The sequence below is a fragment of the Struthio camelus genome, chromosome 20 (assembly GCF_040807025.1).
Source record: "Struthio camelus isolate bStrCam1 chromosome 20, bStrCam1.hap1, whole genome shotgun sequence".
In the NCBI taxonomy this organism is placed as follows: domain Eukaryota; kingdom Metazoa; phylum Chordata; class Aves; order Struthioniformes; family Struthionidae; genus Struthio; species Struthio camelus.
Window position 1 is genome coordinate 1,120,001 of NC_090961.1, and position 14,751 is coordinate 1,134,751.

The following is a 14,751-nucleotide window of genomic DNA, read 5'->3' on the forward strand; positions in this document are numbered from 1 at the left end:
CAGAAAACGGCAGCAGGGCGAGGAACAAATACCAGTGAATGATCTCTGATACAGTAGTGAACCTTTACTGAGCATTGTATAACTGGACCGTCCAATCCTTTGATGGGAAGTGACAGTACAAAATAGAAGTAATGTGTCTGAACTACAGTGGTGTCCTAAAAACCCTCTTCATGCAATGTGCTCTATAAACTCATGGTGATATAACAAAATATTTACAAGCTATGTGTATGTACAAAATAGGTATGAGAAGTCTTAAAAGATTTGATGAAGGTAGTGGATGTAGGAATATTATGTGGCCAATATGCATTCTGGAGTTTGTTTAAATGCTTCATCCAACCCTGGACTGTTCCTGTAGATTTTATGTGGAGAGGGTTCTCACACTACTTTAAAGAGTGGCAGTGTAATATTAGAGATAGGACTAATATATATATTTTTTAATATTTAGGATGAGTGCATCTCAGCATCTCTACCTGGTCACACACCTGTTTCTAGAGCCTTGTTGCCAGTCATCTTTCTCCGCTTGCAGGCCTCACTTGGGTAGGAACAGCTTTAGGTACAGTTCTTAATTCTGGATGGATAAACATACGTACAAAAGTGCATGGCATTTTGAAGTACCGTTTGTCTTGGGGCGAAAGACATTCTTTTACCAGCAATCTCAGTATCATAGGGGCTAGTTTAACTTCAGTTTAGAAGCATGCATTCCTCACAGGGAATTTCTGGATAAAGCAGAGAATAATCCGTAGAGCCCACTTCTCAACAAGATAGCATTCTCAGGATGAATGCATCTTTGAGTCCTCCAGTGGATTGCCTCTATCAATGGTTTCTATTGATTTTGCTGAAGGATTGAACCCTTAGTGATTTGGTTGGATTATTTATCTTAACAGCAGTTGTGTGTATGTTTTGGGATTCCATGGAAATTAAATAGGCTAGAAGTATAATTGGATATCCCTTTCTATGGGCACTTGGTTACTTTTGTAAATTTTACATATCGCCTTTTCTTCCCCTAAAACATTGTTATATTACTGCAGTGTCTAGGTGTTCTTATTTTGGGGTTGAAGGTAAAGGAGAACTTTAAAATGACTTTTAAATGAAAGAACTTTCTATTATATTTATCTGTCTAGAGGCAATAAATCTGTTTCAGCAGATTAAATACTGACTTCTTTATAAAGCCCTGTTTTCTCAAACCTCTTATCAGCAGCACTTGGCAGTAATCACACCTAAGGAAACTTATAATTTTCCTCAAGGAGGTGACACTGACAGAATTAAAAATGAAGGAGCCCCCTGAAAAGCCAGTTCATTACAAATTAACAGTGGTCCTAGCAAAGCAGTGGGCTAAGGCGTGTCAAATAGTGATATGGATAAAGAAACCCAGCATTTTAAACTGTCAGAGCTGGGAGCATAGCTAGCCTTAGAACAAATTAATCACATATTGTCAGCGCAAAGTTGCATCAAATTAACACATCGGATTCCAGCATATTAATGTGAGAATGCTTTCACCTGATTATTACTGCAAACCATTGCCACTCTCTTGACTGCAAAGATATAATTAAATTGCTAAATAGAAAGTGCCTATAATATCTCTGCATGCATTTAGGATGCATGAGCTGAAAAGATCACATCCTAATAAGTGACAGTTTCTATTTGTAGTGAAACTTTACTTTTTTTCCCCTTTTTTATTTACTTGGGAGTACTAGAGTATGAAATTAGAAAAGTTAGCAATGTTATTTGCACTCTATACAACTTAGGTGAAATACAGGTTTAATTTAACTGATTTGCTATGCTGCCTGTGAGCACATAATTAGCTTCACTCTTCTCCATACTTTCCTGGGAGGAAAGAAGGGGGAGACAAAACGCTTAGCATAAAAGTTCAGAGTCTTAGAACAGAGTAGGAAAAAGCAGACGTCTACACCTTGCTAAAGAAGCTGTTGATTGCTTTTAGAGAAGTTGCTGGTCAGTTTGTTTGAGGTTAAACTGCATTAAAACCTGTTAAGATCAGCTGTTGTCTAAATTTTCTAAAAGTTTGTTACTTGGGGATGGGTATGGTGAAGAAGATGGTATGAATACAGAGATAAAGATTTAAGGCAAAGGGAGGCTAGGGAGAGTGTGCTCAGCATGGTGAGCGAGCTTTCCTGTAGATTATACGCAATTGCCAAGTTTTGTAGTTGTGGTTTTTGCTTTCATAAGCTTAACGTTTATGAGTTTGGATAGTCTGTTTTCATCTCTTCTTCTACCAACATAGTTGTCGCTGATGAACAGATCAGCCTCACTGGAGTTATTAGATAGGAAACAGACTTTTGGTGAGTTTCCTGGGTTTGACTGTTTAAAAAAAACAACAACAAAAACAAAAAAAAACCCCACCTTATTTAGCTGTTTCATTTATTAAGAAGCAACAAGTAGAAGGTGCACTTTGGAGCCATGACTGTAAGATACCAACCTTTATTTTTGCAGGAGAAATCATAATTCTACTTAAATATTTTAATTTGAAAAAATACTGTGAAGAGAAGACCATTGTGAGTACAAGTGGGAGCTCACTAACTGCTTCTGACCTTGCCCTGAGTGTCTAGAAGACTTGAGATTTGGAAAGAAAAGAGAGTTCTTCTGAAACATACAAGCTCTTTTTCTTAATATGAAATGTTATAAAAATCTTGAAAGGAAAATAGATAGTAATAATAAAATACATAGAATATTTTAATAAACTGACAGTTTGGCGATGCATTTAAATAAAAAGCATTTTCAGAGCAATGGACATTTAAAGCAAGCTTAATTAGAATTAAAGAATTTTAAAATAGATTTTACAATGCACTTTTTACTCTTGGGTGAATCATATTGTATTTTATTCTATCTAATTGATTTTTAGCAATTTGCTAATGTCATTATCTTTCCCTTAATTACAGATCAAACCAAGTGAAAAACGTATTCATAAGTTAAGGTTCTTAACAGCCAAAGAAATATGGATTTGGTTTATTAGCAAATGTTTTTAATGTCCGATATTTGCTGGAGGATTGGTTGTGTACTTTTAATGGACTCTCTCTGAACCTGAGAAAAAACTTCTTGACTGTGAGGGTGACAGAGCACTGGAACAGGTTGCCCAGAGAGGTGGTGGAGTCTCCTTCCCTGGAGATATTCAAAACCCATCTGGATGTGATCCTGGGAAATATGCTCTAGGTGACCCTGCTTGAGCAGGGAGGTTGGACTAGATGATCTCCAGAGGTCCCTTCCAACCTAAACGATTCTGTGATTCTATGTCTATTATTAAAAAAAAAAAAAAAAAAAAAAACACTTTTCTGAAGGAGATAAGGATTTTTTTAATTTCTCAGAGAATAGTCTCTTAGACTATGCGTTTATACTAACCCTTGTACTTGAAAAATAATTTGAAAGCTTTGACACTAATTATGGAGCTAAGTGAGTTTAAGGACTCTTTTATGGGTCTATACACGCACCTCAGTATCAATAAAGAATTCTGGTTTTGTAATTAAACATTTAATCTATATGGAGCTGTAATAAGTGTTTTATGCTTGTTTCTACTATAAATTTGAATTTTCATAGTCTTTGTTGTTTTATAGCGCGTTTTCTGAAATTAGAACCTAGAATTAGGTTCCCAACCATGTACTGAATGTTTTTATTTATTTTTTTAATTAACTGTTTTAAATGACTTTTGTCTTAAAATGATCTCAAGCAAGAATCCAGCCTTTCCATTAAGTCAGCAGTTGACATACCTCGTATCTATAGCCTACGCTATAGACTTTTCTTAAAGTAGTGCTTTCAAGCAGAAATGTGCCACTTGTTTCAAATGCATTATAAGTAGAAAGTAAAGATCTATCCCATATCCAGCTACAAGTATAAAGCAAATTTATGATGATAGGGTGTAATTATCAGAGAGAGATTTTGGCCAAGATACTGGGATTATTAGACTAGTTTTCTGAAAAGTGTTATGGAAGCATTTATTCTGCAAAAAGCCAGGAGTTCAGATTTTTCTCAACTCAGTCTGAGTAATTTATATTGAGAATGTACATTATATGCTGTATTAAATGAGATGTCAAAGTAATTTTGTGTGCACAACAATGGCAAAATCAATACTTTAATTAGGCAAATAACATAGAGTTCCAGTGCATATGTATATATAGTGTAAATACTGTTTTCCAAAAGAGATGGCTATAAAATTTTCACAACCAGTCAGTTCTATCTATAGTCATTCTGCTAGTAGAAACAGACAATTCAGACAGAGAAAATATGTTATGTTACTATCACCACAGTTAATTAGAATTTCAGATTCCTTGGAAGGACAAAGCCATGGTCTGAACTTTGCTGTAGATTTGAGGAATTTTGTTTGATAGTGCTGGGGAAAGGGGAGGAATAGGTCTTACAATTCTTTATTTTGTGCACTAAGATAACTTTTCATAGTTACCTTGAACTTAGTTACCTTCTTGGAGTTAAGAAAGCAATGCCATACTCCTTTGGGTTCTCATTTCTTTCTGTTCGTAGGTCCTTCTTTGCAGAAATATTAGTAGAAGCTATTAGTAGTTTTGCTGTTTCTGTCTCTGGTTAACTGTGTCTGCAAGAACAGTTCAGGACTGGGCTCAGTAATTTGGCAGTAAAGCCCTGTATGGCAGTGTTACCCTGTTTCTTAAATCCTGGAGAGAAATCATCAAACGGCAGTGGACTGCTGAGACATCTTTTACCAAAGAGGCTTTAGTTTTTTTCTGGGAATTAGTTTCTGTTCTTTTTGCATGAAGAGGAAATAGTTTCATTTGACAGAGCACTAAGGCATTTATTCTTTTATTCATCAATTCTGAAGTACAAAAATTTTGACTGTATTGCTGAAAGCATACTTGTTTAAATTTAGTTTGATTAAATGAATATACAGTCTCACTGACAAGTAATATATCCAAGTGAAACACTACATATTTTTTGTTGGTATAGTCCAGCCCTGAGTATTTGTCCTAGATCATTTTCTAAAGGCTGCACGTTTTACCCCATGCCTTTTTTTCATAATAACAAAGTTAGGAGGAGTAACTACACATGAATAGTCCATTGCTTTCCCCTCGCAGTAAAAGCATGGCAAATCAGACAGTGCGATTATTGTCTTGGGTTGTCTTGATGAAGTCCCAGTTGAACTTGTTTGACTTGTTCTTTCTGAATAATGTAAATGGAAACTTCAGTGTAAGGGACAAGCTTATGAAACAACTCTTGATGTATATATAGTGATTGATGCGAAGGGAAAAATCACATAATACAGGAAATAAAATCCCATCTTCGTGAGCAGCCTGACTGCTACATCATTTTCAGTCTCTCTGATAGTTTTTAAATTGAGGGGGAAAAAGCTGTTGTGATAATGTCACTAAACACTGCAGAACATATTTCCATATAAAAACCTACCTAGATAGGAAATTCCAGTTAATAATAATTCGGAGAAAAACCTGTATTAAAACTTGAACATATTAACTATTAAGAGTTTAATTTGAGCGCTGGGGGAAATGATCTATCTAGATATGCGCAGTAAAAATGATGAGATTTCAGGCAGGTTTTACAGATGATTTTCTCTTTCTTTTCGAGAATAATTGAATCCTTTTAATGATAAGCCTTGGTTAGTTTCTTTGAATGGTCTGTATGTAATTAGTTGTAACTTCAACTATTGAGATATTTTGACAGAAAATGTATCAGTTAGCTCATAAATTCTTTCTAGCATCTGCCTTGAGTATTTGTTCACTTTCTGCAACATGCAACTTCGTTACTTTAGGTCAAATTTCAGACACAACTCTGTTTTCTTTGTTACCTCAATTCTTTCCTTCAGGATGAGGGAGAATAATTAAACAGAACATCTTTTCCTAGCAGCTGGAGTCAAATTCCAGCTGACTGCAGCACCTGTGAAGATTGTACCTCTGCCTTCGGGCTGCGTGGTACGATGCCAGCCGTGGCTACATGGTGACGATGTGTTCAGAAGTGCACAGACTCGTCGTCGTAACGCTACTGCCCTTCTGTGAGCTTCAGATGGCAATAATGCCAGTGAATGCAAAGTGTCTGGTTTGGACTAATTAGAGGGATGATTTGTGAAATGTTGGCTATTTATTTAATTAATCACCAGCACAAAGCTATAAAACCCATATTTTAAAAATCCCTGTTAGTTTGCCATGTGGTTAATAGATTGTGGCACATTAAAAAGTGACATGGTGATGTATTAAAAATGTTCCACCTAAGGTTGGCTAATGTCCTCAAGGAACTTAAGCTGTCTGTTTTATGCAACAGAAGCTAAGGATTAGAGTCTCAGACCTGTTAAAGGATTGAATATTTGTAAAAACATTTATCTTTTGAATAGCATCTGTTCATTAAAATATCTCATGGCATATTTCTTAACATGCAAATAGTGTTTATGGCATAGTTATAAGTTCTTGTTGCATTTTGTTATTACAAATAATTACTCTATTCCTCAGTATTAGATTGCAATGTTTATTGCTAAGTAAAATGTAAATTTTTCTTCCGAAGTAGGCCATTCCTATTCTTCAGTACGCGAAAACTAAGGTTAGTTTCATAGAACAAATGCTTTTTTGCTGCAGCTATAGCAATTATATTTTGATAAATCTGAATGTGTCTTTTCATTCTTCAGCAGAACTATTGGAACTGACTAGATAAGAGCATAATATCCCTGGTTAGCTCAGTACCATCTCAATCAGTATGAAATTCAGTCCTCGAGAGAGAGGCATCTCCAAGTCCTGTGTTTGACTCCAGTGGTGCTGTAGGATTTGTGCTGACCTGCTGCACAGGAGAAGCTTTCATTGCTGGCAAAATGCCATTTGAATATGACGGGATTAAAGATGAACTGGTTCTATTTGTCCTAAAATTGATACTCATATGAAAGTAAATGAGGCCTGGGCTATAAAAGGGACTGTAGTACCCTCCCTTTCTAAAGGATTTACCAGAAAAAAATCATAACAGGAGATCATATTTATAACACTTTAAGTAAAATGTTTTTTTAATTTAAAGCAAATTGTATAAATGAATGCATGTTAACTATGACTGAAATATGCTGTTATAAGGATTGTATTTGTTATTCTTCGCTTCGGGCTTGCCCAGTTTTATTAACTGTGGGAGTGAATACCAAGAAGAGGAACAGGCAGTAATTTTGGACATTTGATTAGGTGTTTATATATGTAAATCATAGTTTTGAGGTGCATATAAAAATGTGTTCAGGTGAAAGCTTGGAAGGAAACTGTCCAGCTCTGGAGGTTATGTTTCTCAGCTGTGTGTTGTATAATTAACTGGTACATTAGGAGGGGGGCTAGAATAAAACATGAGTATGTTAATGCAGCCTGGAGCTGATGTTGTAGCGATCATTGCAATGCAGATAAAGCATTTCTCATAACTACTGCTGCCTATTGGAGCCTTTGAAACATCTGGACCTTTAATTGAAAAATAGTGTGGTGCTGTACAAATCAGACATGCTAAGTGAAGTCAACAATTTAGAATAAAAAAAAAAAAAAAGTGTGTTATTTACCTTGTAGTTAAATATTCATACTTTGTTATGCTTTGTATAACAGGAAATTGCCAGGTTAAATTTTTATGAACAGTGACAGCATGAATAAGATAAATTAAGTATTTAACAATGTTAATGGAATTTTACTTTGTGATCTGCTAACTCTGCAACACAAGCGATGATGATATAAAGGAGAATCTACTGCTCCAAGAGGAACAACTTTGAGTCTTCCTCTAAAACCTGTTCTCAGGATTGGCAGACAGTAGTATGGTCACCTGCTGCAGTGGTTTAGTTAATTTTGTATTGGCCCATTGGTATTGCTAGTGATATTTTTGATAAATGACTTAAGAATAATAGTTTTATTATCATCATAAGGCTTATAGTAATGAAATATATAGATACTGTCTTAACCACCTGATGAAATAAATATCATTCTTCTTTTGCCATTCTAGGGCAGTAGGGCAGGTTGGAGAATAAAAGGGATAGAGCTACCTTGTGCTTTCACATGAACAATGGGATCTATCATTATTCGTTTGCATTTTAATATAATATGCAACTGAACAGGCATTTTCTCCAGATCTACTTTAATGCAGTGTTAATAAAATTAACAGACTACGTAGTAAATATTTAGCCATCATATTATGTTAGGTGATGATTTACTCACGGCACCAGAAAGTACTAGTCGCAGCTCCGTGTTTCATCCCTGGATAGTGTGGGTCTCGATATTGCTGCTAAGGGGGCTCATCACCCTGCTTGGCTGCCGGTGTGCTCTCTCTGAACCAGATGCCAGTAGTGGCATTATATTGCACCATAGTGTAAGGTTTCTGCCACAGGCTTATTGAAAACTTTTAAAATATTTGGTCATCTAAACTTTTTTTTTATCATTTTATTTTTAGGTCAGCCTTCTTGCATACTCATCCCCTCAAAAGCTGTTTTGTTTAGTGTTGAATTGACTGCTTTATTTCCAATTATTTTGGATGAAGAAAAAATGACTCTAATTTTGTTTTTAAAAATGCAGACTTTAGGAAATAGTGGTTTTCATGAGCTTCTTAGAAAAATATTCTTTGTTGCTATAAACATTTCTGCTCTAATCTGTTAGAACTTTTGTTTATGTTTGAAATATATTAGCTCAGTGTTTACATTTTTTTTTCCCCTTCAAGTATTTTCTATATGTTGTTCAAATACATTTTTGAGTGAGTTATGTTTAGGACGCAATTGCTGCATCTCATAGTAAACTAAATACCCTGTCACCTAAAACAAAAACATTTCACTTAGTTTAAAAGTGAGAAGAAATTTTGCATTTGGAAAAAGATAAACATTTGTTTCCATTTTGTGTAATGTTTAACATTGTTTGCTGGGAGGTGAGTCAATGACTTGAATTAATTATAATTACTGGAGAGACATATACTGATTGAGCAAATAAAGTAGTAAGCTCATTTGTGCCAAGGCCATCTAATTAAATGCTAACTTTGGATAAGCTGGATGTGCATGAAAGATTAATTTTAAGAGGTTTTTATGACTCACTAAATAATGATTCAGTAAAATCTTTGCATTATATCATTAGACCATCTAATCTTAAAGTGATATAACATTTAGTCACAGAACTCTATTGTACAGGAAGATGCAGTAGATTATTGTTGAAAATTAATCATATTTTTCTCTAGGAAATGTTTATGGACTTTATTTTAATTTTCTGCTGCAGCGTGCAGTAGAACAGCTCAGATGTGAGAAGGACACAGCATAGATGGTTTTCTCAATGACTATTTCATTAGCTTCCCATTATCCAGGTACTTTAGAACTATGTTTAGGAGTAAGTTGTCCTTGGGGGTAGACAAAGTTGTACCACGTTTCCTATATAATCTGGGAGAATATTAATGGCCACAATCTAACCTTTTCAAGAAATACATCATGCAGTATCGGAGAGAAGTATACGTTCTTTCATGACCTTTGATTAAAAGTTGATATTGAATTTTAGAAAGACTCCTTGTATCCAAAAAATTGATAGAGTATCTGTTTCTTATTTTTAGTTTTAACGTGCTATGTTTAAAGCATGTTGACTTTATTATAGAATAATAAAATAAGAGTATTCCTAAAACAGTATGAAGCCAATGAAAATCATTTTATATGCAGTTTTCCTGTCATAACTGTAGTAACCATAATTTGTATAATTAAACACCTCAGCTCATAAATGTAATCCTATAAAAGCTGTGAAAATTCATAATTTGAGTTACCTATCACATCCTTCACTCATGCTCCTATGTCTAGAAGTTCCAACAACATACCTACATGCTGTTGTGCTACTTATATAGTTACAGTTAGCCCAATAACTTTGAAACTATGACTGTATTTCCCCAAAGATTAGTGTACTATATTGTGTCTCTGTTTATTTTAGACAACTTGGGATACGTGGATCCACAGGAGCAGTAGTCCTAGATAGCAAATTATTCTTTCAGATGAAATTTGTTTATTAATGGAAATAACTTTCCTAAGCTTGGTCACTGCTACTTTCATTTTTAATTACAAAAGTGCATAAATATAAATTGAACTGCTTAATTCATTATAAAAAATAGAAAACAGGTATTTGTGAATTGAGCAGTTTGTACTCTTCAGCAATGGTAAACGTCAAATAACAGACATAATTTTGTGCAGTTCCTAAATAGCAGTAGCGAAGTGTAACTGTAATGTGCCTAAGAACAAAGATGTGCTAACCGCTGACAATTCTAAAGGCAGTTAAGAGTTATTTCCTAGGTAGAAAATCCAGAAATATTAAGAAGCTAAGTGATTTCTTTGTGTGTACACTACCGATTAGCAATAAGTGGGTTAGTAGTATCCCTGTTGCTTGCCTCCTCAAGCCTGTGTGTGCTGCACAGGGCCGTGTCTCCTCCGATGAATCCTAGTACCGTATGTTTGATGATAAAGTATCAATTTTGCTTTGCCTGAGATGAAAATATTATAGAAATAGCAAATTGAAATTTTCTTAAGAGTGAACACCATATGAAAACACTAGGTAGACTTAAGAGAATCTATTAATAAAAACATTAAGAGAATTCTGTTTGATCTATTGCATGTGTTTTGTGTGTATTCAGTTTCTCCTCACTTTCCTAAAGGATTGGTGGAATATAACATTTCTAACAATAAAAGCTTAATGGAATCAGATTTGTGATTTCCTAGAAAATTAACGAGATATTTTGTCAATTTTATTCCAGACTTCATTTGTCAGAATATACAGTGTCCACTGACAAGCTAAAAGAATTTTTTGACAAATTAACTATGCCACAGGTGACAGATCAGGAAAATGTTAATTTAACAGCCCCTTTATGCCTCCCAGATTTATTGGAGGCTATTAAGGAAACTCCAAATGGTAAGGCCCCTGGCCCTGAATAGATTTTCCATTGAATTTTATACAGGATCTATTAATAAAGTTTGATGCTGCCTTTTTGAATATAGGTAATTGTACTTTATCTTCTCGGTCTGCTCAGCATTTACAGTCAGAATCCAATTTTTAGTTGGAGGAAAAAAGTAATTATGGTTCCAGTAGTGTCTATAATCTGGTTCTGAATGATTCCTCCTAAAGAAGTGACAATAAGCAACATACAAAATCCACAAGTTATTACTAGTTAAATCCAATGTGGCTAGATCTTTGACTCTTGGCTACTGAGACTAATAATTGGATCCCTTTTATTCAGTCCTACCACCTACAAACCCTTACCTAATAAGCTTTGAAAAGGCAAGTAATTGAGCTCTGTGGGACTTCTTGCACAATTAATATTTTGCAGGTTCAGACTAAGAATATGGATCCATTCAGTCCTGTAGACAGGTACCTGATGTTTTTAACGCTGGTTCAGAACAAATGTCATCAATTTGTAATAAACATAGTGGAGATTTCCCCAAACCCCTTTGACTTAGTGATTGATCAGTCTAAGCCTTGACCCATGTGTTTATAGGGCTTGCTAATTATTCTTGCCTACTATGACAGTGAATGTTCTCGTTATGAATTGAAACGTCTAATCAGCTTCTAAATCTAAGGTTTCAGCCTCTGTAATATCTCATGGCAATCAGTTTTAGAGCACTTGCAATTTATACAAATATTTTATTTACCTTTTTGAAAATCCTGAGTAGAATAGCAGTGCTTTTGAGCCCTTTGCCAGCAGTGCCACTAGTGGTATTGTTCCTCTGGTTTACAGAGTAACTGCCATCCTAAGGTATGCATGACGTACCTGTGTTTTAAGCCACATGTCATCTTCATGTTCATGCTGAATGTTTCTAAGTTACAGAATAGGGATAGCAGTAGTGGAGGGGTTTGGACAGGCAAGATGGTAAAAACTGACTGGATGAGGTAGAGGAAAGTTGGGGATGGGGAAGAATAAACTTAAAAAGATAGCACAGTGTAGGGCAAAGAAGAAAGAGGAGCACTCCGGAAGACAGTGTGGGACCTTGTTTGTGATAATTGTAAGATCAGGTCTGTAAGATGTATTCATTTTATCAGTACAGATTTTTTTTTTGTTAGAAGCTTATAGAACAGTCTGCGCTTGTACTAGTGGCTAAAGGAGTAACCTGACCTTTTCACTTTTTAGTAATAGTTCTCAGCCTTTTTCCTTTTCTGTCCTTCTTTCTTTTGTGCTATGTATATCGATTGTAGCCTTAGCAACAATTCTAACATCTAATTGTCAGTTTTTCTTGGATCCTTCATTAGTAGGTGTAAACTTTATTTTTGATACCGGCATCTTTGGGCCTAAGACACGTAACTAATTCAGCATGCTCAGGATTCACAACAATTTACTTGATAACTGCTCTTTACTGTTTCAAAAGTAAATGTTGTTGAAACAACAGGCCTCCCACTCTGAAGGGTATGTTCAAATATTACTATAATGTAAGCAATATTCATAAATTCATGTGTGTTAGGGTATTCCCCTGGTCAGTGTTTGCACCGTGGACAAAGACAGGAACAGAGTCTGAGACTTGACCTTTATTATCTGATATTAGTTTAATTTCCCTTAAAAATAATCCTTGCAGGTAGGAAAGCAAGAGGAGAGGGGTGGTGGGAGTGAGAGAAAGAAAGACAACAAGCTGGTTTTTTAGCAGTTACAGTTCTTTTGTGGCAATATTTTCATTGGAGAAGTAAGGTTGTGGGTATAGTTATTGTCTTGGAGAATCAAAGGCACACAGCAGGTGAGTGCTACAGCTGGATGCGTGCCTTAATACCTTCACTGAATCTTCTTAACTTGAAGTTAAAATTTAAGTTAAGAAAATGCCTTTAATCGCTCTCTTGCACATAGACGTCTCTTGCTAGTTGCACCTGCAGGACATTAAGGCTTATCCAAACCAGCCTATGGACCATCCCACATTCTGTGGAACTGTTAAAATTAGCACGTGCTGTTTAACATTTAATGCAAACTTTAAAGGTCTTTATGTTGCTATGTATTTTATGTTTTATTTAGGTCTTAATCTCCATAGTGCGAAATAGATTTTTTTTAATGCCGTAAGTTCCAATAAGAAGCAATATTAGTTAATACTTCTTGGTTGTCTTCAAATAGTTCAGAATAGTTAAATGTGGGCTTAGTCATATCTGTGATTTTGTCTTTGTCTTGGCAAACCAAGATCAAGCCTAAGGTTTGTTTATAACCATATCTTAAAACCTCTGCATATGATTGACATTCCCTTTTGCCACACTTTTATCCTTGGGTTCAGTTACCCCATTTTGGTTTCCCTTGTATAAACAGTTTATGGCGTCTGTTAGCTGATTGTGAACTAACCTTTGTTAGTTCAAGCAGTTCAGTTAGTTCAAACAGAAACAGTTACTGTTTCTGAATTTACTGTTTGCATCTAGAAGACTGAACTTTAAATCTCATTAATTTATACGTGTAGACCTCTGTCAGCTGTGGCAGTCTCTTCTCATTTCTCCTTTCTGTTGGGATGTGCTGAGCAGTCTCCAGTCTCCCTTGCTTTCTTGTACATGGAGAGTTTCTCTGCGTTTTATCCCATTGTGCAACCAGATGTGAAATCCTTTGCCTCCTCTTGTGTGTCAGCAGGTATGTAAAATTGAAGGTGGAGGGAAGGAAAGGGAAAGAGAATGAGAACAGCCCCAAAGCAAAGCTGGAGGAAGACTAGAAGCATTAAAAAGCCAGTAGCATTGGCAGCTTTGACACGTATCGCAGAACTACTTTAACCAGAGGAACTGTTTGAAGATGATGATGAGACAGACTGCTTTATGAATTAGGATGGAGGATGCTGAGGTACTAAAGAGAGAGAGATAGCTGTAGTAACAAGGGAATGTAAATTGATAGTTTTGCAGTTGAGAGAGGTAAACTTCAAGTAGTGGAAAGAAGTACAGAATAAAGCAGAAATGTAGAAACAGGAATAATGCTAACATTAAAGGCTGATGAGAAAGCATTTTTGAAGGTTTAGGTAAGCTCAGTAGTTCTCCTTTTCTTAGCTCTTGTATGAACATGGAATCTTGCAGTGAAGTTCAGACTTTTTATGGAAATCGGTGAAATCATTGTGAAATCTTTCATATTTTTATAGGTGTGGTAAACAGTAGTAAAAATTGGAATTTAAACATTCAAACTTATTTCCATTTTAAAAGTCATAGCAGTGTATTTTAATCTTATTACTGAAAGGAATTCAGTCTATAACAGGTTCTGTATTAGCTCTGTCATACTTTATCTTTTATACATTCTAATAAAACATGTTTTCTCAACAGGGTCATGTTGGTACAACTGCAACCAAAAAAATTGATGTCTACCTCCCACTGCACACAAGCCAAGACAAACTACAGCCTATGACAGTTGTGACGATAGCAAATGCCAAGGTGCATGACCTGATTGGACTAATATGCTGGCAATATACAAGTGAGGGACGGGAACCAAAACTAAAGTAATGTGCTTTCTTTACTACCTCTTGATCTTTAATTTTCTCCTTTACAGCCCTTTTGCATAGTTAAATGGATTTCCATATCAATATTTTTATAGATAAATTTTACAGAAACCACCTACACTTTTATCAGTACTTCCTTTTGAGCGATACAAATGCATGTGTATCCATCTCTCTTTCAGTTCAACTACTAAGTACTGTATAACGCTAAGCATGTGAAACCGTGGACCTATAAATGAACGCTAATTTCAAAATACTCTGTGTACAAATAATACAAATCTTATCTCTTTTGGTGTCATGGAGACATCTTTTATTTTATGTCCCATCTATTTTTTTTTTTTATAGTGTCCCTAATGACTAAGATCACCAGTATGTCAAATAAAATTTAGAATTCATCTGTAACTCCCTTCTTT

General features: G+C 35.3%; 2 protein-coding genes across 7 annotated transcripts in view; both read left to right on the plus strand.

Moving 5' to 3' along the window:
• HSPA5 (heat shock protein family A (Hsp70) member 5) overlaps positions 1 to 14,751 on the plus strand; it is a 339,565-nt gene that overhangs the window by 209,802 nt on the left and 115,012 nt on the right. The gene's annotated exons all lie outside the window — the stretch shown is intronic.
• Positions 1 to 14,751, plus strand: part of MAPKAP1 (MAPK associated protein 1) — a 111,485-nt gene that overhangs the window by 37,404 nt on the left and 59,330 nt on the right. For all 6 annotated transcript variants that reach the window (XM_009677634.2, XM_068914556.1, XM_068914558.1 and 3 more), the window contains one exon: positions 14,169 to 14,341. In XM_009677634.2, the coding sequence (XP_009675929.1) occupies positions 14,169 to 14,341 (173 nt within the window). The remainder of the gene's footprint in view (positions 1 to 14,168; positions 14,342 to 14,751) is intronic.